At 37.4% G+C, this 26,024-nt stretch overlaps 4 protein-coding genes and 1 pseudogene across 4 annotated transcripts; all 5 read right to left on the bottom strand.

Moving 5' to 3' along the window:
- Positions 1-1,792: 1,792 nt before the first annotated feature.
- Positions 1,793-4,313, bottom strand: LOC130985088 (tetrahydroberberine oxidase-like). The gene is made up of 2 exons (XM_057907860.1): positions 3,479-4,313; positions 1,793-2,860 (listed from the first exon to the last, which is right to left on the bottom strand). Exons 1-2 carry the CDS (start codon positions 4,202-4,204, stop codon positions 1,958-1,960), a joined length of 1,629 nt encoding a protein of 542 aa, XP_057763843.1. The 5' UTR covers positions 4,205-4,313; the 3' UTR covers positions 1,793-1,957.
- A 3,422-nt stretch (positions 4,314-7,735) lies between these two features.
- Positions 7,736-9,605, bottom strand: LOC130985087 (tetrahydroberberine oxidase-like). The gene has a single exon (XM_057907858.1). The coding sequence runs from the start codon at positions 9,498-9,500 to the stop codon at positions 7,896-7,898; it is 1,605 nt and encodes a 534-aa protein (XP_057763841.1). The 5' UTR covers positions 9,501-9,605; the 3' UTR covers positions 7,736-7,895.
- Positions 9,606-12,573: 2,968 nt separating this feature from the next.
- LOC130985086 (berberine bridge enzyme-like 28) lies at positions 12,574-14,665 on the bottom strand (annotated as a pseudogene).
- A 2,638-nt stretch (positions 14,666-17,303) lies between these two features.
- Positions 17,304-19,104, bottom strand: LOC130985085 (berberine bridge enzyme-like 18). Its single transcript, XM_057907857.1, is given in 3 exon segments — positions 17,304-18,121; positions 18,124-18,235; positions 18,237-19,104. Coding segments are annotated over 3 exon segments (1,611 nt in total). The 5' UTR covers positions 19,062-19,104; the 3' UTR covers positions 17,304-17,447.
- A 2,217-nt stretch (positions 19,105-21,321) lies between these two features.
- Positions 21,322-23,444, bottom strand: LOC130985083 (tetrahydroberberine oxidase-like). Its single transcript, XM_057907856.1, has one exon. It carries the CDS (start codon positions 23,222-23,224, stop codon positions 21,890-21,892), a length of 1,335 nt encoding a protein of 444 aa, XP_057763839.1. The 5' UTR covers positions 23,225-23,444; the 3' UTR covers positions 21,322-21,889.
- Between the last annotated feature and the right edge of the window lie 2,580 nt (positions 23,445-26,024).

Here is a 26,024-nt window from a genome sequence, read left to right as displayed (position 1 = left end):
AATGATTAGTTCAAAGCCAATTTATAGTGTTTGGCTGTAAGCACATGCCGAAGATCCCTAAGATTTAGACATTTGAATTAAGAATCCTAGCTAGAAATGGACAGCTTAATTCAGTTGAAAAAAAAAGGTGAATAGTCAAATTTATCCAATATATATAGAAGTTGCACTGACATATTTAGGCCCAGGAGATTTTTCAACGAGAAAAGTCAAATAAATTTGAAAGGATAATGTTTTGAGTTCATCTCGTTTAGCTCGGGACGAAGAATGTGCCCCGGAATTCTGCATGTTATACATCATCCTCATAAACTATACCTAAGTATCTAATTAAATATATTTATGTAATAGATAAAAATGATGCATCATGGAGTGTATTGTTGTCTCAAACTTGCCCATGTTTTCTTTTTTTCAATAAATAAAATTTAAAAGATTATGGTGACAACTCTATGTGTAAGCTGTAATTTTACTCTTAATTTCCTTGAAAAAATTGATCATCAGGACTCCTTTAACTGGACTGGGCTCTGAAGGCTAAGTTGGGCTATCAAATTATTTTATCTGTCCCACTTCAAATTAGGGGTGAGCAGAAATCGAATCGACACTGAAAATCGAACCGAACCAAACTGGATTGGTGCGGTTCGGTCCCAATTCTATTGATTTGGTTTTCGGTTCGGTTTTGAAAAGTAAAAACCGAAAATTTTCGATTTGGTGTCGGTTTTCATTTTTTGGTTCGGTTTTAAACCGAACCGAACCGATACATATTAATATTTTATTATATATAATTATTTTTCTAATTTTTTAACCTAAAACTAAAACCCTAATTCACAATTATAATATATAATTATTTATCATGTTCATATTGTGGGGATTTGACATTTGAAATTTGTGTATTTTACATTATTTTATAATTTTTAATTGGTATTTTCGAAAAAAAATTGCATCGTTATGGTTTTATTTGTTCGGTTTCGGTTCGTTTCGGTTCCGGACCCCCAATTGGTGCGGTTCGGTTCTAATTTTAACCATCGGTTCAGTTTTCAATTTTCAGTTTTTGGTTCGGTTTTGCACCGAACTGAACCGATGCTCACCCCTACTTCAAATGACTCAATTTCTATTTTGGATTGTTCCACTTCAAATGATTCAATCCAAATTTAGAAATAAAATTAGTTATTTAACACTACTTTTTAGGGTGTCTCACCACCACTTTAGAGCATCCACAACCCTTGGTGCTTAAGTTGGTACGTAAATGGTGGTCCCCACCTAAGCACCAACCCTCTACCGCCCTTGATGGTTAAGTTGGTGCTTAAATCTCTATTTCCACAAAATCCTCAATTCTACACTTTTATTTTAAAATTTCAAATTTTCATTAAAATTAAATTTCAAACATTGCAATAAAAAATAAAATTACATAAATATTCAATATTACATTAATTAAAATAAAATATAGAATTTTAAAATTAAAAATATTATAATAATTTTTTAGGTTAAAAAACTAAAATAATTAAAAACCAAAGTAAAAAAAGCGTTAAACAACGAATGAATCCCGCCCGCCGCCCACTATCTTCTCTTTCTTCCCCAAATTGTTTCCTCCCTATCTCCTCTCTTTCTCTTCAACTATATATAAATTCATGAAATCAATTTATTTTTTTTAAATCGGCGCGTGCAACGCACGAAACCCCCCATCGACCCGATGCGCCAGCAAACACCAGGTGCGAGTCGCACCGATGCTCCAGCACGAGGGAGGCCATGGCGACGCGGATCGAGCCGGTGCTTCTGAATGCTTTTACACATTTATCACATATTTCTTAATATGCGTGTCGAACTTATCACTTTATTACAGTATCATAAATGCGGGCAAATTTTAAACAAAGGAAAACATACATTACACAATTTTTACAACGTCTTCTTCATAATCAAACGCAGTACTACGCCGGCGTCTCATCCCCTCCTGAATTTTTCAAATTTCTCAGTCTCCCTTTTTCCACTTGGAATGCAGCGGCGGAATGCTCTGTTCGTTCCTGAAGAAATTTCCCGGATCAACCAACGTTTTCACCCGAACAAGGCGATCGAAATTGCTCCCGAAATACTTCATTCCCCAGACGCCGGCTCGCGCGTAGCTCGTCTCCCCGACGGCGTCGTTGACTCCGAGGTCGAGATCTCTGTAGTTGAGATACGCCGACCTCGGAGCCGTCGAGACGTAAGGAGTCATGTAATCGTAGAGCCTCCTCGACCAGCTCAGGTAGCCGTCGGAATTCCGAGCATTCTCTTCTCCCCAGAAGACGACGTGAGAGAAGAGGTACAGATTGCCAGCTCTGTGAGGGAAAGGAATGGCGGAGTCGGAGATCTCCGCCATTCTCCCGCCGTAGGGCATCATGAAGATCAGCAACGCCCCCTTATCTTCCGCTCGGTAAAACTGATCCCATATCCCTTGAAAAGCGCGTTGAGGGATTGGCTTCTTCACGTAGTCTGATTTCTGCTTGGAGAGTGCTGTCTGCCGCTTAGTTCTGTTGAGCAGGGTTTGCAGCGGCGTTTCGATGGGGTAGCCGGCGACGTAGAGGGTGGACTTGATCCAGCTCATCTCGGTGCAGTTTTCTCTCGCTAGGCCGAGCTCGGGGAAGGTTTGCTGCATCAGCGGCAGCAGCGCGTCGACGCCGCCGAGGAAGAGGGAGAAGAAGTAGGCGTGGATGGTTTGATTAGGGTTTGGTTCTTGGCCGGAAATCGACCGGGTTATCAAGATTCCGATGAACAAATCTTTGTCGAGGTTGGGAGCGATGTATTGCCAACGGTCGATGAGTTGAGTTGCGTTCTGTTCTAGAGTCCTGTCGACTGTGAAAACGGTGACCTTTTCGGGTACATCCACTAGTTCCACCTGTTGAGAATAATTTAATTTCAAACATATACTACATGTGAAAAGAGGCAGAAATATCTCATTAAAAAATTAAGGAAGAAAAAAAGAATAGAAAATTGGTGACGATGATGTCTTGTACACGACCACGAAAAGTATGATATTTTTATCTTTATAAATATGCCTTATCTACAAAAAAAATATCGATCATTTGTTAAATCTCAATCAGTCATTTCATAATGGTATGCATGATCATTTCTCTATTACATAAAAATCACTATTCGTTTTATTAAAACTTGTGCCCACAAAAAGAGTATCGTCACGTCCCTGAAAATATGACCTTATTATTATATCGGTACGTCCCTGAAAATTGTGATATTTCATTATTTGAAAATGATCTCACAAAAAGGTGTGGGACCCAATCTACACTCAAACACAACTATAACTATATTTTTTCTTAAAACTCGTGTCATGTCCTTTGAGTTGCAATTTTTAAAGACGGAGGGAGTATTTTATATTGTGAAACAGAGGATCACATATGCTTCTCTTTTTTCGGATAAAGAGTGTTTTATTATTTCTCATAAACAATAATTTTGTCTTGTGCAACCTTAGTCATAAGTTAGAGTTTTTGATGAACAATACCTTCCAAGCAACAACTACACCAAAGCTAGCAGCTCCGCCGCCTCTGATAGCCCAGAACAGATCTTCACCCATTGATTTCCTATCAAGAATTCTGCCATTAACGTCCACTATTCTTGCATCGATCACATGATCGGCAGCCAAGCCGTACTTTCTCTGCATGAAGCCGTAGCCTCCTCCGCTGAAGTGGCCTCCGACGCCAATGGTCAGGCAACCGCCGGCCGGAAATCCAAGAACCGGACTTTTCTCCGCGATTCTGTAATACAAAGAGCCGATGGTAGCGCCGGCTTCAACCCACGCGGTTTTGGCCTCGGCGTCGACTGTGATTTCACTGAGATTGATCAAATCGATCATCACAAACGGGACTTGTGATACATAGGATAGCCCCTCGAAGTCATGGCCGCCGCTTCGAGTTCTGATCTCGAGGCCGGTTTTTTTAGCGCAGCGTATCACCGGCGGGATCTGAGATTCGTGTTCCGGGGTTATGATCACCTGCGGCTTTGGTGTAGATTCGGAAGCATATCTGAGGTTGAAGATGGAATATTTCAAGATGGAAGTGTATGATGAATTGCTTGCGGTGTAAACAACGTTGGAGCTGTCGAATTTCTCAGACAGGCAATGTAGGAAATCTTGGTGGTGGTCGGCAGCGGCGGAAGCTGCTGCCCATGAGCATGAGATGAGAAGAAGAAGAAGAAGCAAAGTAAGAGGAGAAATGGTTCGGGTTTTCATGGTTTGGGGATGATGAGATTGTGTTTGTGGGAAGTGGTTTGTGTTTTTTTTTTATTTTTAATCTTCTTTTTGTTTATTTATTTATAGATGGAGCATGGGCAGATCATTTATATCAGAGCTTGACTACTGAACTATTAAACTAACATTACAAGTTTGAATAAGAAACCAAGGTTTGAAATTGTATGCTTGTCCGCTAAGAAATGTGTAGGTCAATTTTAATATTATCCAAATCTTAATGGGGGATTATTTTGTATGATTCATATGATACATGAGTAAGACTAGGATTTATCTAATTTCTCGCTTTTAATGAGATACGAATCAAGTAAAACTAACTTAAATAATATAAATTATAAAAAAAATTGTGATACTCTAAAATTTTAATTCATCTTAAAAAGTGAGTGATTAGCCTTACTATTTTAGTTTCTTATTATACAAGATACGACCTATAAGTATTTAATTGAACATGGCTAGCTTAGCATGGAAATGTTAACATTCTAATTTGAAAATTATTTTGAAGTTCGAATTTCATCAATATAATTAGTAGTAGTATTATCTTTGAATGTCTTCTACTTAATCTATCTAAGTACTATTCCATCCGAATATACATGACACATGAGTATAGTGGGTGGGTTTGTAATCATCCCTCAGTTTTTGACGACCATCACTTCTATATTAATCTTTTGGTCATGGTTTCTCAAAATAAATAATTCCCTCCATGCATATGTCATATTTATACCTAGAATCTTTCAACCTAAATTTTAATAAAAAGTGGTTAAGAAAATTATTGATGGAATAATTTGGTCCCACATTATGAAAAAAAGTAGTATTAAATTATGTGTGGAATAGTGTCAAAAAATGAAAAGGAGATATATATGAGGAATTGGGCTGATATCTTTTTTTTTTGTCTTTGGGCCTTCCCTTTATTTTTTATTGGGCTGATTTATTGGTTGGGCTTCATTTTATTGTTTAGGGCCTTGTATTGATTTTCCTTTGGGCTGAAGTTTATTTTTCCAGTCAGTTGGGCCGAGCTTCTATCTTATTTTGAGTCCAAAATCGTTTTCATGGGCTGTCATTATATAATTAATATGTCATTATATGGACATATTATGTATCACATATTAAAAAAAAAAAAACATATAAATACTTCCAATTTTTTTTTCTTCTTCCAAATTTATTATAAACAACTCACTTTATACTTAATTTTTGTTTTTTGTTTTTTGAGGTATCATGAAGACCAACTTGTTATTCTTTATAACAATGGCTTAATTCAAATCGGACACACACAATTCTTACTCGACCACGAGTGCACCGGCGGAATGCTCTGTTCGAATCTGAAGAAATTCTCCGGATCAACCATGGTCTTAACCAGTATTTCTGTGGTTTCACCTCGTTTAATAATCCGGCGTTGGGTGCCGGTTTACATTAAACTGGTGCTACAGTGCCTCTTTTAAAAAATTCAAATTTCTTATTTGCCCTCCAAAAATCGATTTTAGAGGATGACTGGCCTGATTGGCTTGCCTACTGGGACTCTAATGAAATCTTAGTCAAATCAGAGATAGCAAAAAAGTGTAGGATGTTTGAGTTGCAGGTTATGGAACCAAACAAGTGAAAGCACAAGGGAAGTTCGAGGTCTATTCTTCAGTATGCTAAGAAAGTTATAAGACACTGATAATGATTTGCCACAATAATACTATACAAAGTAAAACTAAATTTTGATAAATTATGAAAATATACACTTACTGCAGGGGACAACTTTTCATTAACCCTTACAAAAAAAATGACATGAACACTGGGCCCATATCATTCCTTTTATATCAATCTCTAATGGATGAAAATCTGAATAAGAGGAAATTCCACTCTTGGTTACCACATGTCATCAGGTTTTCTGCAGGCTTCATCTTTTAAATGTTTAATCAGAACATCATCAGTCGGGGTAAGAGTTTATATCAAGGAATCAAAGCGAACTTCACATAAACTGCCTCTACAAATTCTGTATGTTCAATGATCCTACTCATGCACCATCTTCGACCTACTCATTTTTTACATCTCCGTCCCACGAATTTTGACACGTATTTCTTTTTGTATCGTCCCACGAATCTTGACACGTTTATAAATATAGTAACAATTAACTAAACAACAAGAGTTCTTAATTATCTTCTCTTTCTTACTTTATCATTTATTATATTGTCTCTCCTACTTTATCACTTTTATACTTTATTAGCTACACACTTAAAACACTAGTCTACAACTCCTTAATTTTCGTGACGAAATCAAACGTGTGAAGATTCGTGAGACGGATGTAGTAAATTATTTAGCGGTAGACAACCCCGGCCCTACCAACATCGTTGACTTGAATATGAAGATCTCTATAAACAATGTAAGCCGGCCGCTCTCTAAAACTTCGAATACAAGGAATCATGTAATCGCAGTCTCCTAATTTAATTAATTTATATATATACCTGCCGCGGCAGATCACCGAGCTTCCAAATGTGTGTAAATTACCACTTCTTGCTACAATATCAATGAAGCACTAAAATACAATTTTTTTTTTTAAAAAAAAAGAAGAAAAAGTCTCGTGTCACCTTAAAGAGGGAATGATCATAACCAATAGGAGTAGGTGAAAATAATTATTCAACTCAGATAAGTTGCATGCAACTTGAACACATTAAATCTAAATAATGACCCAAAAAAATGGAAAATGTATTACAAGGAAACTGATCAGTTGACATTACACGGTCAAGTGTACCACCAACTCTCTAGTCCTCTCTATTACGGAATGAGATGAGATTCAGTGTCCTGCAATTTTATGTATCATTATGTTTCATGCTTATATCTATTATTTTAAAAATGTTTTTTATAAAAATAAAATTTATTATAATACATTAATACTATAAATTATATTTAATTTTTATTTTAATAAATTTTAAAATTTAAAAAGTATATACCATAACATTGAATTTATCAACCTATTATATATTAGCTAATAAAAGTGAAATTAAATGATAAAAATAATCATATACCCTAGTTTGATGGAATAAACCCTAATTGATAATCATAAAACTAAACTAAAGCATACAAAGTTGAAATTGAAGAAAAAATATATAAAAAAATAAATAAAATTAAAAGTGAGACACAAAGTGGAACAGGCAGAGACAGATGCACATTAGTCACTATGGGGGCACGTGCCCCCACAATTTTTTTATTTTTATACTATATATATATATATATATATATATATATATATTTGTATATATATTTAATTAAAGTATATAATAAATAAGCAAATCTTTAAACATTCGATCCCTAATAAATATGTACTTAGTTTGAAATAGTATTTTTTGCAATGAATATCATAAAGAATCGTCTATCCGATCGGATGAGACATCAATGCTTAATGATAGTTGATTGTATATATTGAGAAAGAAATTTTTGATTGTCAACCATGCAAATGTTTTCGTCAATGAAAACTCGTAGATTTTTTTAACTTATTTTATATTTATAGTATCCTTATATTTTGTGCCCCCATAATAAAAAAATTCTGGATCCGTCCCTGAGAACAGGTACAATATTGAATCTACATGCATGCACACACATACAAATTTTCAAAACATACAATTTTTTCTGATTATACAAACACTACTAATTAATCAATGCCCATAAGCTGCAACGCAGGAGTGATTGTGATTATTAACTAAATACGGCGTCCATTTTTCTTCCACTTGTTTGGAATGCTTTGCTCGTTTCTGAAGAAATTTTGTGGATCGACCATGATTTTCACCCGAACAAGACGATCGAAATTGTGGCCGAAATATTTCTTGCCCCAAACACTTGCTCGCGAATAGCTCGTGTCTCCGACGACGTTGTTCACTCCGATGTCGAGATCTCTGTAGTTGAGATACGCCGACCTCGGCGATCTCGAAACGTAAGGAGTCATGTAATTTTCGAGCCTCCTCGACCAGCTTATGTATCTGTCTGAATTCCGACCTTCGCTTTCTCCCCAAGAGATGTAGTGATTGAACGAGTAGAGATTGCCAGCTCTGTGAGGAAACGGGGTGGCGGATTCCGAGATCTCCGCCATCCTTCCGCCGTATGGGTACAGGAAGAGGAACGCCGTCGCCTCCGCTTCCGCTTCGTAGAAAAATCTCCACACGCCTTCCAAACCGGATGCAGGAATGGGTTTCTGCACGTAGTTTGATTTGATTTTGATGTAACTAGGTGGTGCATTGTTGGGCTGGATTCTGCTGAGGAGAACCTCTAATGGAGTTTCCATGGGGAGGTACGCGACGTGGAGAACGGATTTGATCCAGCTCGTCTCGATGCAGTCTTCTCTCACTAACCCTAGCTCGGGGAAGTGTTCTTGCATCAACGACATTAGCCTGTCGACGCCGCCGAGGAATAGTGAGAAGAAAGAGGCATTGATAGTCGCGTTCACCCTGTTTACGTTGATCCCGATGAGAAGATCGCGGTCCGTCTCCGGAGCGACGTACTGCCAGCGGTGGATGATTTGCGTCGCGTTCTGTCGGTTGACCGTGAAAACGGTGACTTTTTCCGGCACGTCGACTAGCTGTACCTTCCATGCGACGATCACGCCGAAGCTGGCGCCTCCGCCGCCTCTGATGGCCCAAAACAGATCCTCGCCCATTGATTCTCTGTCGAGTATTCTGCCGTTAACGTCGACTATTCGTGCATCGATGACGTGATCTGCGGAAAGGCCGTATTTCCGAGTCAATGCGCCGTAGCCTCCTCCGCTGAAGTGCCCGCCGACTCCCACGGATGGGCAGAGGCCGGCAGGAAACCCTAGAATCGGGCTTTTCTCGGCGATCTTGTAATATAAAGAACCTAGGGTTGCACCACTTCCCACCCATGCGGTTTTATGCTCGACGTCAACAGTAATTTCACTGAGATTGACCAAGTCAACGATCACAAATGGGACTTCTGACACGTAAGATAACCCCTCGAAGTCATGACCCCCGCTTCGAGTTCTGATTTGGACTTCACTTTTTCTAGCGCAGAGTATGAGAGGCGGGATTTGGGACTCGTGTTGTGGAGTTATAATCACCTGGGGTTTAGGTGTATTTTTTGTTGCGAATCTAAGGTTGTGGATGGAAAATCGCAGTATTGAAACAAAAGACGAGTTGGTTTTGGTGTGAACGAGGTTGGAAATTGAGGAATAATTGTGGAATTCGTATTTGAGACATTCGAGAAAATCGTCGCACTTGTCGGCAAAAGTTGCCGACGAGCGCGACAAGATGACAATAAGAATTAAAGTAAGAGAAGAAATCGTTGGAGTTCTCATCGTTAGAGCTTAATGATTAGTAGTGTGCATTTGTTGGGGGGCGATAGCGTTGCTTTTATAGATGGAGCATGGAGAAATATTGGCATCAAATTGAAAGCTGACTTAGAAAATTGTTGCTTTTATTGATGGAGCATTGTGTAACAAACATGTAAACCTACGACACATGAAAAAACTCATTAAAAGGATTGATGTCAAAGAAACAAGAAAAAATCCTCATTAAAAGGATTAGTTCAAATGATCATTAAATTATGGATGTGATCACGCTGTGGAAAGTAATCTTTTTACAAGGTCAAAATTTTACTTAGTCAAACATAAGTATTAATTAGTCATAAATTTTAGCCACTTTTTGTGTAAATAGATTATTTTGTCCTTAATAAAATAAAAAATAAAAAAAGTTCATATCGATTAAAAAAAACCAAAGCTAAAATTGAATAAGTTCACGTGTTTGTGCAAATTCGTGTTAAAAAGGTTCACGTAATCGCAAGAACTGAACGATTTTGCGAACTAATCGGCAAGCAAAACTCGTTAATGGCGTTGAAGAGAAATATTTCTATGAGTTTATATTCATATGAAAATTAAAGGTTTATGTGATTACGCAAATTAAACAATTTCACTTGTGCACTATTACACGAAATCATTCCATTCACGCGAAACTTTTAATTTTTGCATGGCTAAGAATCTTAAATTATTTGTAAATTTTAAATTATAAGGAATATTTTTAGTAAGAATGACTAGAATTTATATACTTACTGTATATATTTCACTAAAATAAAATGACAATCGTATTTTTTGGCGTCGTTTTAATTCTATACGCGCGATTCAAAGTCGGAGGTTATGTTATGTTTTATATGTCAACTAACGGAATCAGTACTATTTAAGAGTCAGAAAATTAAATTTTTTTATCAAAAAAATGAAACTTTTAAAAATTATATACTATGACTTTGAATTTAATTATCAACCAATAATTAATTATTAAAAGTGAAGTTAAATGATAAAATAATTATATACCATAATTAGATGAAATAAACCTTAGTTAATAATCACCAAATTAAAATAAAGTATATATAGTTGAAATTGGAGAAAAAAGATACATAAAAAATAAATAAAATTAAAAGTTAAACAGGAAGTGAAATTGTGGTAGATGGAATCTCAATCCCAAATTAGTGTACCCCTATTTTAAGATAAGTCAAACATTCACCCTTTATTTAATTAATTAATTAGATAAGTCAAACATTCGTTTGTTACTTGGTTTCCATCCACGTACGTTATATTTATCAATATACTATTGAACTATTTGCAGGGAGGCTTAACTGAAAAACCTAGTACTTCGTGGCCGTCAAAGTCAAATTAATTAAAGAAAAATAATTCTCTTAGTTTTGATGATAGATTAGATTAAAAATATATAACTATATGTTTGATGGATTATATAATAAGAAATTCAAAATCATTCAATCTATCAAAGATTCAAAATATATTACTACAAAAAAAACATTAAATTTAGCTATGAAATCAGTTATATATGAATTTTAATTAATTAATCCATAGTTATTATGCGAGGCTCACAACTAGCATACATACAATGAATTTAATTTGTTAAATTTAACAACAAACCGGCCGATGAGGCCTTGCTCTAGTGGTAAAGTTGAGGCACCTAAAAACTCTCCTTTGTGAGGAGTCTTGGGTTTGTTTGGTGTTGAGATCTTAGTGTTTTATTGTTTGGTGTTGAGCTCCCACACGCAGTGCGTTTGGTGGCATTGTTTGGTGTTGACACACATGGCGTTTGGTGGTGAGGTCCCACCTACGTGCGAATTGTATAATTGATAAAAATATGTAGTTGAAGTAATATTTTTTAGAAAAAAGGTTAGCTAATGGAATAATCATAGCTAATTCGTAGCTAAATTAAAATTTAATTCTGTAGCTACAGATTTTGTCAGTAGTGAAATCTTTGAGTTAGGGCTAGGAATCCGGTCGGGATCGGGTACCCTAATACGCGAAAAAATTGGATACCCGATCCCGAATAAGGCTAAAACCCTATACCCAATCCCGAACCCGAAAAAAAATCGGGTACCCTAATATCCAATTTTTTTGGGTCGAGTAATCAAGTACCTTATACCCGAACCCTATCTTCTCACCCCTATCTTTGAGACTTGCTAGCTACGGAATGTCCGTCGTTCGTTGAAATTTTGAATCCAAAACGCAACAACGGACTTCTTCTTCTCATTTATCACCAATTGCAAACTACAGTTTCTTCTCATTTTCGTCTCACTGAAACTTTCCAAACCGTTGTGAAACTTTAATAATTATTTGAATAGTAGTAATATCCATTAGCACTCTTCATCCACATAGTCACTATTATTTTATCTGTAGATTTAATATTTTATAATAACAATAACTATTGTAATTTGCTGAAATTTGAAAGTTTCAATTTCAATTCTTTTGAAGGATGTAGATTTTGGTGAATTTAAAAAATGTTTGAATCCTTTCAACTTTACCGCGACAGCATGTTTAATGCTTTATGTTTCAGCTTTTTCTTGGATTACCTTTGTTAATTAGAAATTAAAGTTAAATTGATTAATTAAAAATAAAATTTCTCAAACAATAAAGTATCTCGTCTAGGGGCGAGCAAAATAACCGAAACAGAATAATCGAACCGATCCAAAACCGAAATTTTGAAATATGGTTCGATTTTTCGATTTGATTCGACTTGATTTTTCAAAAGAACTTGGTTTTTCGGTTCGATTCGATTTGGTTTTGTAAAAACCAAACAAAATAAAAAATCAAATATATTTATTTAATACTCATATACCTATATATAAATATTTATATATAATTTTTATATTAAAATATGTATATATATATATATCATTTTGATATTAAATATAATTTACTTTAACTTTTTTTATTTTTCATATTTTTTTGGTTTTTTGGGTTTTTTTGGATTATTTCGGTTTGATTCGATTTTTTATTTTAAAAATTTCAAATTTTTGGTTAATTCGGTTCGATTCGATTTTTTTTGAAAAATCAAATTTAGTTTTTGATTTGATTTTAACAAAAACTGAACAAAAAGACTGAATGCACACCCTAAATCTCGTCACTTTTAACGGGACGGAGGAAGTACGTAAAATTCAGCCCAAATTAGAATGTCATACTAAAGCCCAATTGCAGAGCAGAAACAGGTTGGGCCTTAAATCACATAGAAAAAGTCGAAATTTGCCCTCTAATTAAGCGCTGGAATACTCTGCTCGTTTCTAAAAAAATCATCTGGATCAACCATGGTTTTCACCCGAACAAGACGATCGAAATTATTCTTGAAATATTTCTTCCCCCAAATACTAGCTTGCTCATAACTCGTCTTCCCTTCAACACTGTTCACTCCAATATCAAGATCTCGGTAGTTGATGTATGCACCCCTCGGAAACTTCGAAGCATAAGGAGTCATGTGATCGTAGAGCTTCCTAATCCAACCTATGTACCTGTCCGAATCTTTCTCTTCATGCCACACCACTAAGCTTCCAAACGTGTACAAATTTCCACCTCTATGAGGGAAAGGAATGGCGGAGTCGGAGATCTCCGCCATTCTCCCGCCGTATGGGGCGATCAGCACCTGCGCCTCCGCCGCCTCCGCTTCTTGGAAATACTTCCAGATTCCTTCAAAACCCTTTATGGAGATGGGTTTCTGCACGTAATCCGGTTTGCCTTTGAAGTACAACGTGTTCGGCTGAGTTCTGTTTAGCAAGATACGAGGTGACGATTCTGTGGGGATTCCGGCGGCGTAGAGAACGGATTGTATCCAGCTTACTTCTTTGCAGTCTTCTCTTTTCAAACCTAGCTCGGGGAAAGCCTCTTGCATCAGCGGCAGCAGTCTTGCGGCGCCGCCGAGAAACAGTGAGAAGAAAGAAGCGCCGGTTCTGCTCACCGTGATTCCGATGAACAAATCCCGGTCGGTAGTTCGGAGCCACGTGTTGCCACCGGTGGATGAGTTGAGTTGCGTTTTGCTCGAATTTTCTGCTCACTGTGAAAACGGTGACGGTTTCCGGCACATCCACCAGATGTACCTAGTGACGGAACCAGAAATTTATATTTGAGGTCCGACAAATAATTACATTAACGTAAACTTAAAATATATTTAATATTAAAACTAGAAAAACATTTATCTTAATCAAATGACTAAGCAGTCATTCAGTTAGGAAAACATTTTCCTTACACTTGCAACAGTAATCGAAATAATCAACACCAATTTGATGAGTAAAAACATTACAAGATAAGTCATATATGTCTATTAATTTCAACAAGTTTCGTCGAGAAAAATTAACATAATATAAAAGGGGACAAATAAAAAAATAATAGCCATTTTTTTTATATTTACATATACTAATAATGTTTTTTGAAAAAAAAAATTGCCATACCTTCCATGCAACAATCACCCCGAAGCTGGCGCCGCCGCCGCCTCTGATCGCCCAGAACAGATCCTCGCCCATTGATTTCCTGTCGAGGATTCTGCCGTTAACGTCGATTATTCTTGCATCGACGACGTTAGTCCGCGGCGAGTCCGTACTTTTCTGAGCATTAGGCCGTAGCCGCCGCCGCTGAAGTGGCCGCCGACCCCGACGGTCGGGCAGAAACCCGCCGGAAACCCTAAAACGTCGCTCTTCTCCGCGATTCTGTAGTACAAAGCGCCGATGGTTGCGCCGGCTTCAACCCACGCAGTTTTTTCCTCGACATTGACGGCTTACTTCGCTGAGGTTGATGAGATCGATGATGACGAAGGGGAGCTTTGCCACGTAAGATAGGCCCTCGAAGTCATGGCCTCCGCTTCGAGTTCGGATTTCTACGGCCGTCTTCTTAGCGCAGTGTATGAGAGGCGGGATTTGGGATTCGTGCTCTGGTGTTAGGATCGCGAGCGGTTTAGGGTTTGATTCTGTGGCGAATCTAGGGTTTCGAATGGAGAATTGGAGGATGGAAGTGTAATGATGAGCTGCTTCTAGTGAAAACGATGTTTGAAATGGAGGAGTAGTTGTGGAGTTTTTGAGAGATGCAATCGAGAAAGCGGTGGCGGCCGTCGGCAGCATCGACAGACGGGCACGAAACGATCACGAGAAGAAGGAAAGTTAGGGTATATGTGGAAGGAGCCTTCATCGTTTAGGGAGAGAATCAGCTTTTGTAGGAGAGAAGTATATATGTAGAAGGAGAAAGCCAATATATTGAAAATGAGAATAATTAAAGTCTTCCTTACAAGATTTTGTTATAGAATTTGAAAATGACATGACTTTGGGAGTATGACAAAATTAATTTCTAATTTCAAGTGTATACACACTATAAAAATCACTTTAACATTAAGGTTAACTGCGTTGATTTTGCATAGCCGCTTTTTTCATGTTAGTCAAAACAAGTTGGCAATTATGAGATGTTTGGTACGTATGTAAAAGAAAAGTCAAATTTGTTTAAAAATTGCCACAATTTTATTTGAGGGGGTCTCCTGTGCGCCCGGGTGCACTGTGAGTCCCGGTGCACGATGCACCCGTGCGCAAAATGACACTAACACTAACACTATCTTAAAATGACACTAACACTATTTTGTTTTACAAATGACACTTATCATATTATATAAATAACATTATCGCGAAATGACACTAACACTATATTGAAATGACACTAACACTAAATGATACTATCATGTTATCGAAATGACACTGTACACCTGGGTGCACCGTGCACCCAGATGCACAGGAGAATTTGTGATTTTATTTTCGGTATCGTTCACAAAAAAATTCTCACTTTCATTTATAGTGATAAGATTTACACAATTACACTCACATTTAAGGAAAAATTCTTCATCCATTTATAACAACTTCACTAACATTGTATTAAAATTCATATCGTTCACAATGTGGCGAATTTTTTGTGGACAGAGGATTGGAGTAGTATATTTTATGGTGACGTGCAACAACGCAACGGCAGCTCAAGTTGCGTAATTTAGTTTCACGTGTGTAAGCATGAGGAAAGGAGATGAAATTTGGTGCGAAAGTGGAGCTGCTTTACTGACATTTCCACACACATTTGAGATTGTTGATTTGTTAGTATACTATTATTTCTTAATTAAAGAATTGAGATTTTTTATTGCTGTGACAGAATATTCATAAGTTTATATGTAATTAAATAATCATTTCTAATGATTCTTAATACAAGCAAAGTTCATGTTAAATTTCTACTCTAATCTTACATGTAGTCTGTAGGTAATCAATGTGGCCATATATACGACAGCTCTGTTGCTTTAAGACAAGTCAACTATTTATGCCGACAGTTGGTTGTAAAAAGAAAATGGATTTCGCTTTCTTCTCCCAACTCCAAGACAAATTAAATTTACTTTTTATAAAAAAAAATTATTTCTCTATGATCCATATTTTATAAGTAAATAGATGAGGTTTTGTCCCTTAATTTGAGATAGACTTTAATCGTATACAATTAATTTATAGACACGTAAATCATGGAGGTTGGTTTTCTTGTTTCATTTTGACAAGCTCATGAAAATCAAATGCAGTCGAGCCCAAATGAAATGAAGAATGCCAAACTAGGCCCATTAATTCAACAATGGTTGGGCCTTAATTATATCGAAAGCTAAAATTGACCTCCAAAAGCTAATCAGTTAATCCCGTCGTTAATATGAAGCTACAAAAATAAACTCCAAAAAAGTTTCTATTTTGAAAATGTCTAGTGGTAAATGGATAATTTGAAGCAAAAAAACTATATTTTTTTTTTCATGATTTGCATGCTGTTAGCACAAGAATGTGGGTGTGTGGCATGGTTTACCCATTCTGTTGTCTTGTGTGTAGGTAAATTCATTAAATTCTATAAATGGGTTATAATTTCAGGGGGAAATGTGAAGATAATTAACTAACTAATTTTTGTAGTTAGATTTTATTATTTAATAACGGGTGATATATAATTATTGTCAAAAGAAATAATTATAAAATTAGGATTGGTCATCGGATTACCAGAAGCTATTTATAGATGGTAAATAGAATAACCATTTGCCAACTTCTGAATTGGTCTGAGTCTAGTCTAGCTTTTGAATTTAAATTCTTTAGCAATTTAATTGAACGACTCAACTACTCATAGGTCCCATATATATACATATATATGGACACACATATTACCTATTAATTCAACTATTGATTACAAATGTATAATAATTAAATACGTGTCTTCAAAGTCGAAGCTCTATAGATAATACATTTAAAGCAGGTGAATCAGAAGGTCTTCTCCACCGATAAATTTGGATAATTAAGTCTATTAATTTTACTTATTCGACACACATTAATATACGGTTAAAATCATCCATTAAAAAATAAACTAAATTAATTTTGTAGAAATTATGAAATAATGTCCAAACATTTAAGTGGTGGGAGCTCTTATATGTAGCCAGCGAGGTCTAAGGTTGTAAATATTAAAACACCGCTACAAGAAATTGATGTTTTAGCCACACATATTAAAGATTACTCACTCCTTTTACTAAAAGCATAACATTTTTGCTGGGCACATGCTTTAATAAAATGAGTGGTAATTTTTATGTAGTAGAGAAAAATGTCACACTATTTTTTGAAATGAGTTGTTGATATTGAATTAAGAGTAGTTTTTTTTTCTTTTTTTTTCTTTTTTGTAAATAAGAGATATTTGTAAAGATAAAAGATAAAGAAAAATATTTGAGGTCATGTTCCAAAAAGATAAGTGTTATACTTTTAATGGACATCGAAAATGATAAAAATGTCATACTTTTCGTGGACGAAGGGAGCTGAAGATTTCAAATAGTGTTATATGCTTGAAAATATTTAGAACATTACTATCGTATAGCAACCAATTTATCAGTACAAATACAAAAAAACGAAATAACCATATACACAATATCGCTAATGCTAGAAAATAACTTACAACGCCATATCCAAATACATCTTAATCCCCTTTTGAATACAATGGTGGAATGCTCTGTTCGTTTCTGAAGAAATTTTCTGGATCAACTTTGGTTTTCACTCGAACAAGACGATCGAAATTCCCCTTGAAATATTTTCTCCCCCAAATGCTGGCTTCTCCATAGCTCGTCTCCCCTTCAACGCTATTGACTCCGATGTCGAGATCTCTGTAGTTGAGGTACGCACCTCTCGGAGACCTCGAAACATAAGGAGCCACGTAACTGTAGTACCTTCTGCTCCAACTTATGTACCTCTCCGAGTCCCGAGCCTCGCCGTCGCCCCAATACACTGAGCTAGCAAGAATGTACAAGTTGCCCGCCCTATGAGGGAACGGCGTGGCGGAGTCAGAAATTTCAGACATTCTTCCACCGTATGGGATCACGAAGACGAAAGCCTCGCTTGCTTCTGGTTCGAGTAATAATCTGACAATGCCTTGGATCCCGGTTTCAGGAACGGGTTTCTGCACGAAGTCTGATTTGGATTTGAACCGTCTGATACTGTACTGAGTTCTGTTGAGCAGAACTCGGAGCGGATCTTGATCGAGAGATTCCGCTCCGGTGATCTGGGCGAAGAAAAGAGCGGATTCGACCCAGCTAACTTCGGAGCAGTCTTCTCTTACCAGCCCTAGCTCGGGGAAGTTTTCTTGCATCAATGGAGTAATCTGTCGACGCCGCCGAGGAAGAGGGCGAAGAACGTACCTTGAATCGTCGTGTTCGCTCTGTATAAGTTGATTCCGATCACCAAGTCTCGGTCGATTAGAGGAGCCACAGTTTTGCCAGCTTTGGAAGAGCTGAGTGTTGTTCTGCTCTCCATATCTGTTCACAGCGAATACAGTAACTTTTTCTGGAACATCGACCAGTCGTACCTTCCATGCGAGAATCACGCCGAAGCTGGCGCCGCCGCCGCCCCTGATGGCCCAGAACAGATCCTCGCCCATTGACTCTCTGTCGAGGATTCTGCCGTTCGCGTCGATGATTCTTGCGTCGATGACGTGGTCCGCGGCCAGCCCGAATCTTCTGACCATCATGCCGTAGCCGCCGCCGCTGAACTGGCCGCCGACGCCGACGGTCGCGCAGAGGCCCGCCGGGAATCCGAGGACGGGGCTCTTCTCCGCGATTCTATAGTACAGGGTTCCGATGGTGGCGCCGGATTCGACCCAGGCGGTTTTCGCCTCGGCGTCGACGGTTACTTCGCTGAGGTTGATCAGATCGATGATCGCGAACGGGACTTGGGAGACGTAAGACAGTCCCTCGTAGTCGTGGCCGCCGCTTCGGATTCTGACTTCCAGATCATTATGTTTGGCGCAGTTTATGACGGGCGGGATTTGGGATTCGTGCCGTGGAGTTATGATCACGTGCGGTTTGGGAGTCGAGTCTGACGCGAATCTCAGATTCTTGATGGATGATTGAAGGACGGAAGTGTACGATGTGGTGTTTGTGGTGTAGACGACGTTGGTGAAGGAGGAGTAATTATGGGATTGTTGAGAGAGACATCGGAGAAAATCGTCGCCTCCATCGGCAGAAGCTTCTGCCGATGGGTACGACGAGATGAGAAGAAGAAAAAAGAATGAGAGAGTTGAGATTAAATTAATTTTCATGATTTGTGAAGATATGTGTTTGTGATGTTTGAGAAGTATGCAATGCTGTTTTATTTATAAGGGTGCATGGAGAATTAAGGGTGTGACAAATTGATCATGTTAGACGTGTGTTGGAAGTCTTGCATGTTCCGTTTTAGTGTTTTACGTTAATTATCTGAAAGAAAATTCAAATTACATCGACTCAACAGCAGTTTTATTTGAATTTTTCTTTGCACCCAAGTTTTTGGTTGAAGTTCGTTTTTAAAAAAAATAATAATAATTGAACCATTTACACCAAATTATAAATTCTATACAACTCTCAAATTCACAAATCACAAATTAGCATGCTATATTTGTTCCTTTTTTTTTTTCAATCTGAATATTTGATACTGCAACATGGTATCTTATATGCAAGGATTCAATTTTCTTGGCGTGCTTAAGGTTAATTGAAATGACTAATGATGAAACAATGATATATATTAATGTTACCCAACGATACAAGCTACTGATTTTTCTCACATGTTGAAAGTCGTAATTTCTTATGATCACTCTATTTGACATTTCATCTTTCACACAGAAAAACATTTATCTAATACGTAGTTTATTTCCACACAATGGGATAAGTCGATCACAGTTTTAATTTAAAATGAAGTTGAAGGAAAACAATTTTGCAACTGTGAATTGTGATATCAAAGAAAAGTCCTATTTTGAACGATGCATTGCTTTAACTCTAATATTTCATTGATTGCTATAAAAATTCGTTGCAATTAATTCAAATTTGCGATGTAATGAGAGTTGTAAGTGCAACTAATATTTTTAAGTTAAACTCACCATCGATATTGAATTTTCAATAGTAACACATACATATATATAGTTGCGTGACTAACACCAAAGAGTAATTAAACATCTAGAACAAAATCTGGCATATTGATTGAGTGAATTGTAACTAGTATACCGATTATGTGAATTCAAAAATTATATTTGTTTTTAGATATGGGATTAGACCGGTAGTTTTTAGTTGTGACTTTTTTTTTTTTTGATTTGGGGGAGTTGGGGAGGTGGAGCGGTGGGGTTTGAACCCGGGACCTCACTGTTAACACACAGAAGGTTGCACCACTTGGTGTCCCCTTGGGGACTAGTTGTGACTTCAACAATTAAAAAAATATAGGAATAGTAGTCTAGTAAAAATCCTTGAAGATAGTTTTCTTTTCTTTTCTTTTTTATTTTGAGCAAAATTTCCTTAATGTTAGTTGGGATAACGAAGCTTTCACTTTTGAGGTCCCCACTCGCTCATTTCGTGGAAGCCGCATCCCATTTCGTCAATAATTTTTTTTTTTAATTAATTCTAGTATTATTTTCCCTAGTGGGCTATTTCATATTTGGTTGTCACATCCACGCACATTTTTTAATTTGGGCCTATTACAACTTAACCCAAGTAGTTTCCGTTTGCAATAACTATCCATAATCCCACCAAATTTTGAAATATATTTAGGATGGGCTCCTTCTAAAATAAACAAATACTTACAAATATCTGAATTTTTGTTTTTTTTTTTTTGAAGGAAAGGAGAGATTTTATTCAACCACACGAACATGGAGCATGGAGATGACCCTCCACAAACAACGGGGGTTCATTCCAAACATGAAACGTAGCAAAATCTCTCGCGGCTTTAGCTAAGCAATGAGCTATAGCATTTTGAGTACGACGAACCTTACAAATACGAATATCCGGCATTGATAACAGTTGGCGACGACAGTAATCGGCAATAACTCCTCTCTCATTATAGCTCCGTTCACTCTGCGCCACGGCATCGCAAGCAATCTTGCTATCACAGTCAATCCAGCCACGCGTGAAACCAAGGGACTTGAGCCAAGAGAGGGCTTCTTTGATGCCCAGCAGTTCACCCTCAGCCACATCCCTACTGCCCGGGAGCTTAATCGTCTTCCCCACCATGAAATCACCTGCATGGTTTCTCACCACTATGCCAATTCCCATGGAACGATCCTGAGCAAAGAACGCTGCGTCGACACCGCATCTCACCCATCCCTCCGGAATATCATGCCAACCTACACAAATGTCATTAGTCGACGGTGCAGCAGCTGCTGTCACCACAGACGGGAGCCTCGCCTCTCTGGCCACCAACCAGTCCTCCCTGCAGCTCACCGAGAACCCCACAGTACGTCTCTGAATTTTTGTTAATAATATATTCTTACGATGCCCGGGCCTGTGTTGTATTAAATCAATAACAAAAGATCTACTATAAATTGTAAACATGAATAACAATTTAATTGGTAAAACTCTTTCTTTTATCTCATTACATTATGAATATCAGTGATCACGAACGAAAAGTTGATAACATACTCCTTCAAAAAAAAAAATTAAAAAAAATCAAAACGTATAATTTTACATTTTGACATCGAATCAACGCAGCACGAAACAGGAAGAACATAGAACTACACAAAACCAAACATGAAAACCAACTTTGTTTTTTTTTTGTTTTTTGAGGTATCATGTAAACCAACTTGTTATTCTTTATAACAATGGCTTTATTCAAATCGGACACACACCACTGTTGCTCGACCACGAGTGCACCGGCGGGATGCTCTGTTCGAATCTGAAGAAATTCTCCGGATCAACCATGGTCTTCACCAGAACAAGACGATCGAAATTGCTCTTGTAGTACCTCCTCCCCCAAACGCTCGCCTCCGCGTAGCTCGTCTTCCCCAACGCGTTGTTCACCCCGAGGTCGAGATCTCTGTAGTTGATATACGCAGATCGCGGAGATTTCGAAGCGTAAGGAGTCATGTAATTGTAATAACCCCTCACCCAGTCGAGGTATCTCTCCGCATTTTCATTGTCTTGCCAGTATACAATCGTTTCGACTTTGAACAAGTTTCCCGCCCTGTGCGGAAACGGAATCGAAGATTCCGGAATCTCCGCCGTTCTCCCGCCGTGTGGGATTAAGGCGATCAGCCCGGCCTCCGCCTCCGGCGCGAATAATAGATTCAACAAACCGTCGATTCCTTCTTTTGGTAAGGGCGTCTGCACGAAGTCGGATTTCATTTTCAGGAACCTGAGATTCGGGTCGTGCCTGAACAGCAAATCCGCCGGCGTTTCGAGCGCGAGAGGCAGCGCGGAGGTGAACCGGCCGAAGCTGACGACGGAGTCGATCCAGCTCATCTCCGCGCAGGCCTCTCGCGCCAGGCCGAGCTCCGGGAAAGTTTCCCTGCATAAGTGCAACCAGATTGTCCGCTACCCCCAGATAGAGAGAGAAGAAGTTGGCGGAAACCGTCGCGCCCACTCTGTTTAGTAGAATACCGACGAAAAGATTTTCGTCAGCGTGGGGCGCGACGGATTGCCACTTGTGCACGAGATCCGTCGCGTTCTGCTCCAGCGTTTTCGTCAGTTGGAAGACAGTGACGGTTTCCGGAACATCGACGAGCTGCACCTTCCAGGCGGTGATCACGCCGAAGCTGGCGCCGCCGCCGCCCCTGATCGCCCAGAAGAGATCCTCCCCCATGGATTCCCGGTCGAGGATCCTGCCGCTGGCGTCGACTATTCTCGCGTCGATGATGTTGTCGGCGGCCATGCCGTACTTCCGCACCATCGTGCCGTCGCCTCCGCCGCTGAAGTGGCCGCCGGAGCCGACCGTCGGGCAGAACCCCGCCGGGAATCCGAGGAGCAGGCTCTTCTCCGAGATGTGGTAGTACAGCGCGCCGAGCGTCGCGCCGGCGGCGAGCCACGCGGTCTTGGCGTCGGCGTCGACCGTGACTCTGCTGAGATTGATCAAATCGATGATCACGAACGGGACCGGCGATCTAGACGATAATCCCTCCATGTCGTGGCCGCCGCTGCGAGTTCTTATCTCGAGGCCGGTTTGCTTAGCGCAGAGAATGACCGGCGGGATCTGAGATTCCTCGTCCGGGGTTATGATCACCTGCGGCTTCGGCGTGGATTCTGTGGTGAATCTCAGGTTCCAAATGGCGGCTTGCAAGATGGAAGTGTAGGATGAGTTGGCTTTGGTGTAGACGACGTCGGAAAACGAGGAGTCGTCGTCGAATTTCTCCGACAGACATTCGAGGAAATGTTTGTGGCCGTCGGCGGAGGCTGCCGGCGAGAAGGAAAAGATGAAGAAGATGACGAGAGTGAGAGTGAGAGTGAGAGAGGAGATGGAAAGATTCTTCATGTTGAAAGAAAACCGACTTCTTTTTTGAGAAATCGACTTATGTCTGAAGCTTAAGATAAAATACTGCGTTGTATTTATAAGGATAAAGAATAAGAAATCAAGTGGTGATTGAGATTTTCGTCGCCGTCGCCATGGGCGGCTTTCTTTGAAGGTTTTTTAAAAAACAAAAAACTAATATATGATACTTTTTTTTTTTTTTTTGTAACTGATCCCAGAAAAGTCTTGTCTGAACTAGATAGTTAATTATGTATAACGAGATTATTTATTTAAAAGCAACTTTTGATCTCCATTGTTAATTGTGTAAGTGTTTCAAGTGAATCGAGATGCAAGATTAGTAAAAAACAAGATGAATAATCTCGGTCTTTGGAGTAAGAAAATAGTGTATAATATGATATTTTATTAGCTTAAAAGAATATGATATTTAATTGTGATTCACATGAATAGTGGTAATATTTTATTTTCATGATCACATCACATGCGGGTTTTAATGAAAAATATGAAGATAAAAGTGGTAATATATGAAAGTACTCAAATTTTTAAACATTTCTATCACATATTCCTATTTGTTAAATTATCTACACTATATTTCATGAGCAATTACCACAACACAAATACAAAAACATTATAATAAAAATATAAATAGCATTTCATATATATAATTCACAAATTCACGTCATTTTTACAAATCACGGTAGCATAAATTTATATTCCAAGCGCAATTATATTAAACAAAATTACTATTGCGAGCATATAATATAAATAATCTCGAGCGCATCAATAATAGACGCGCATAAATAATAAAATAGGCTCATAATTCAATTTACTAGGCGCATAATTCAATTAATAGGTACATAATTTAATTTAATATAGGCACGTAATTTAAAAGATCTACTCAAAGTTTGTATTATGATCCTTTTACTTTTATGATATAAAGAAATTATTATTATAAAAAATAATTATTAATATAAAAAAGGTAATGTTTCAAAATATTACTTTTCTTCATGACTGATTATTACTTCTCATCACAACAATAATTACTTTGAATTATCCGACCAAATTCATCTCGACCCATGCCCTAGTCTAGGCCTGATCCGTTTCACTTATACATTCAATTTCACAGGAGAAAATGCGTAAAATTTGTGATATAAGATAAAGTTATATTATGCATAATAAATATAAATAAATTTACAAGGGTTAAGTATCAAATAAACCCCTTACATAGAGGCCCTTATCACGTATAGATCCCTATAATCGAAGTTGATCCAACTGAACTGCTAAAGTACTTAATTTCTTACAATCAGGTCTTTCTTTCTTTTTGGGACAGAAGCAACACATAATTGACAGTAATTTACATAATTAATATGATTATGATATTAACCAATGTAATTAGATGTTTCGTTAATTAATACTATAATAATAATCTTAGGCTATTTACATAATTATAATTATTATATGCAATTATTATTATGAATCGATCCATCGATAAGTTACTACATAATTCATTTCTAGAGACCAAAAAATTGAAATCCAAATATTCAGAGAATTTCAATATACAAATATATATAATTATACTCTTATTAATTCTGCCTCCAAAAATTTCCTCCTTGTTAATATAAATATATGTACGCACAGGGAATAAGAAATTCAATGAGTATATATGTACTAAACTCCATACCCAACTCATCATTTAATTTTTATCCTTATAAAAGAATATATTGATTAGTAAATTAGGGTAAAGTATTATGCATATATCTAAAGTACCACGAATTAACTATATAAAGTACATTTATTTAGCAAAAATTTGATCCTTAATTAGCTTTTATTGTTTTAAAAATATGCTGCATTCAAAGTTTCAAACCACTATTCTGTCAAAGTTGTACGTATATGAGATTCCGACAAAAAAAAAAGCGCTGTCTGAGACACATATCATTTCAAATTGGGTGGCTCGTGAGTTTTGTTTTTTTTATCCATACTAAGCATTATAAATTATTACTATAAATTATTACTACTATAAATTATTCTATTCAATGCACTTCCTACTCTTTTCCGGTAACTTGGTAAGTCCAAGTCCAACTAGCTGCGTTCGAGATCATTATAAAAATGTGTGAAACTATTTCACCAATAAAAATGATTACGTCTATGAGCTAGACTTAAATCAAGTGATAAAATTGAGATATTTAAAGACTATTTGTTATAAAAATTCTTGGATTTAATTTCATATGGTGTTGTGATTTCGCCTGGCGTGTAACGTAGTATATTTCTCATGTGGTGTAGTGATCTCACATGCATGCGATATAGTATATTTCTCACTTTTGTGTGGTAATCCTGCTTGCATGCAGTATAGTATATTTCTCATCTGTATACGGTGTAGTATATATCTTACTTTTGTGTGATGTAAAGGTCCGCATATACACGATCTAGTGTCTTATTTAATTATATAATGATCAATATATATAGATAGCTCTTGTAATTAAAAAAAATTGATTAAGATTTGATGTCAAACTTATACTTCAAGGGAACATTTAGTTCGCGGTATGCGATAAGGTGTGATATATTTAATTGAGATGTAGTATGTTTCTCACTTTTATGTGGTGTAGAGGTCTGCATGTATGTTGTGTAGTGACTTATTTGATTATATAATACTCCATATAGATAGCTCTTGTAATTCAAAAAGAAAAAGAAACTGAATAAGACTTGACGTCAAACTTATACTTGAAGGAGGTGTTTAATTGATTTGAGTGATAAGACATGATTGATAAAATAATTCACCTCAAGTTTTGATTTACACGATTGAGCCCGT

Source organism: Salvia miltiorrhiza, chromosome 5, assembly GCF_028751815.1.
Source record: "Salvia miltiorrhiza cultivar Shanhuang (shh) chromosome 5, IMPLAD_Smil_shh, whole genome shotgun sequence".
Taxonomy (NCBI): Eukaryota; Viridiplantae; Streptophyta; class Magnoliopsida; order Lamiales; family Lamiaceae; genus Salvia; species Salvia miltiorrhiza.
This window is presented reverse-complemented; position numbering and strand designations above follow the sequence as displayed.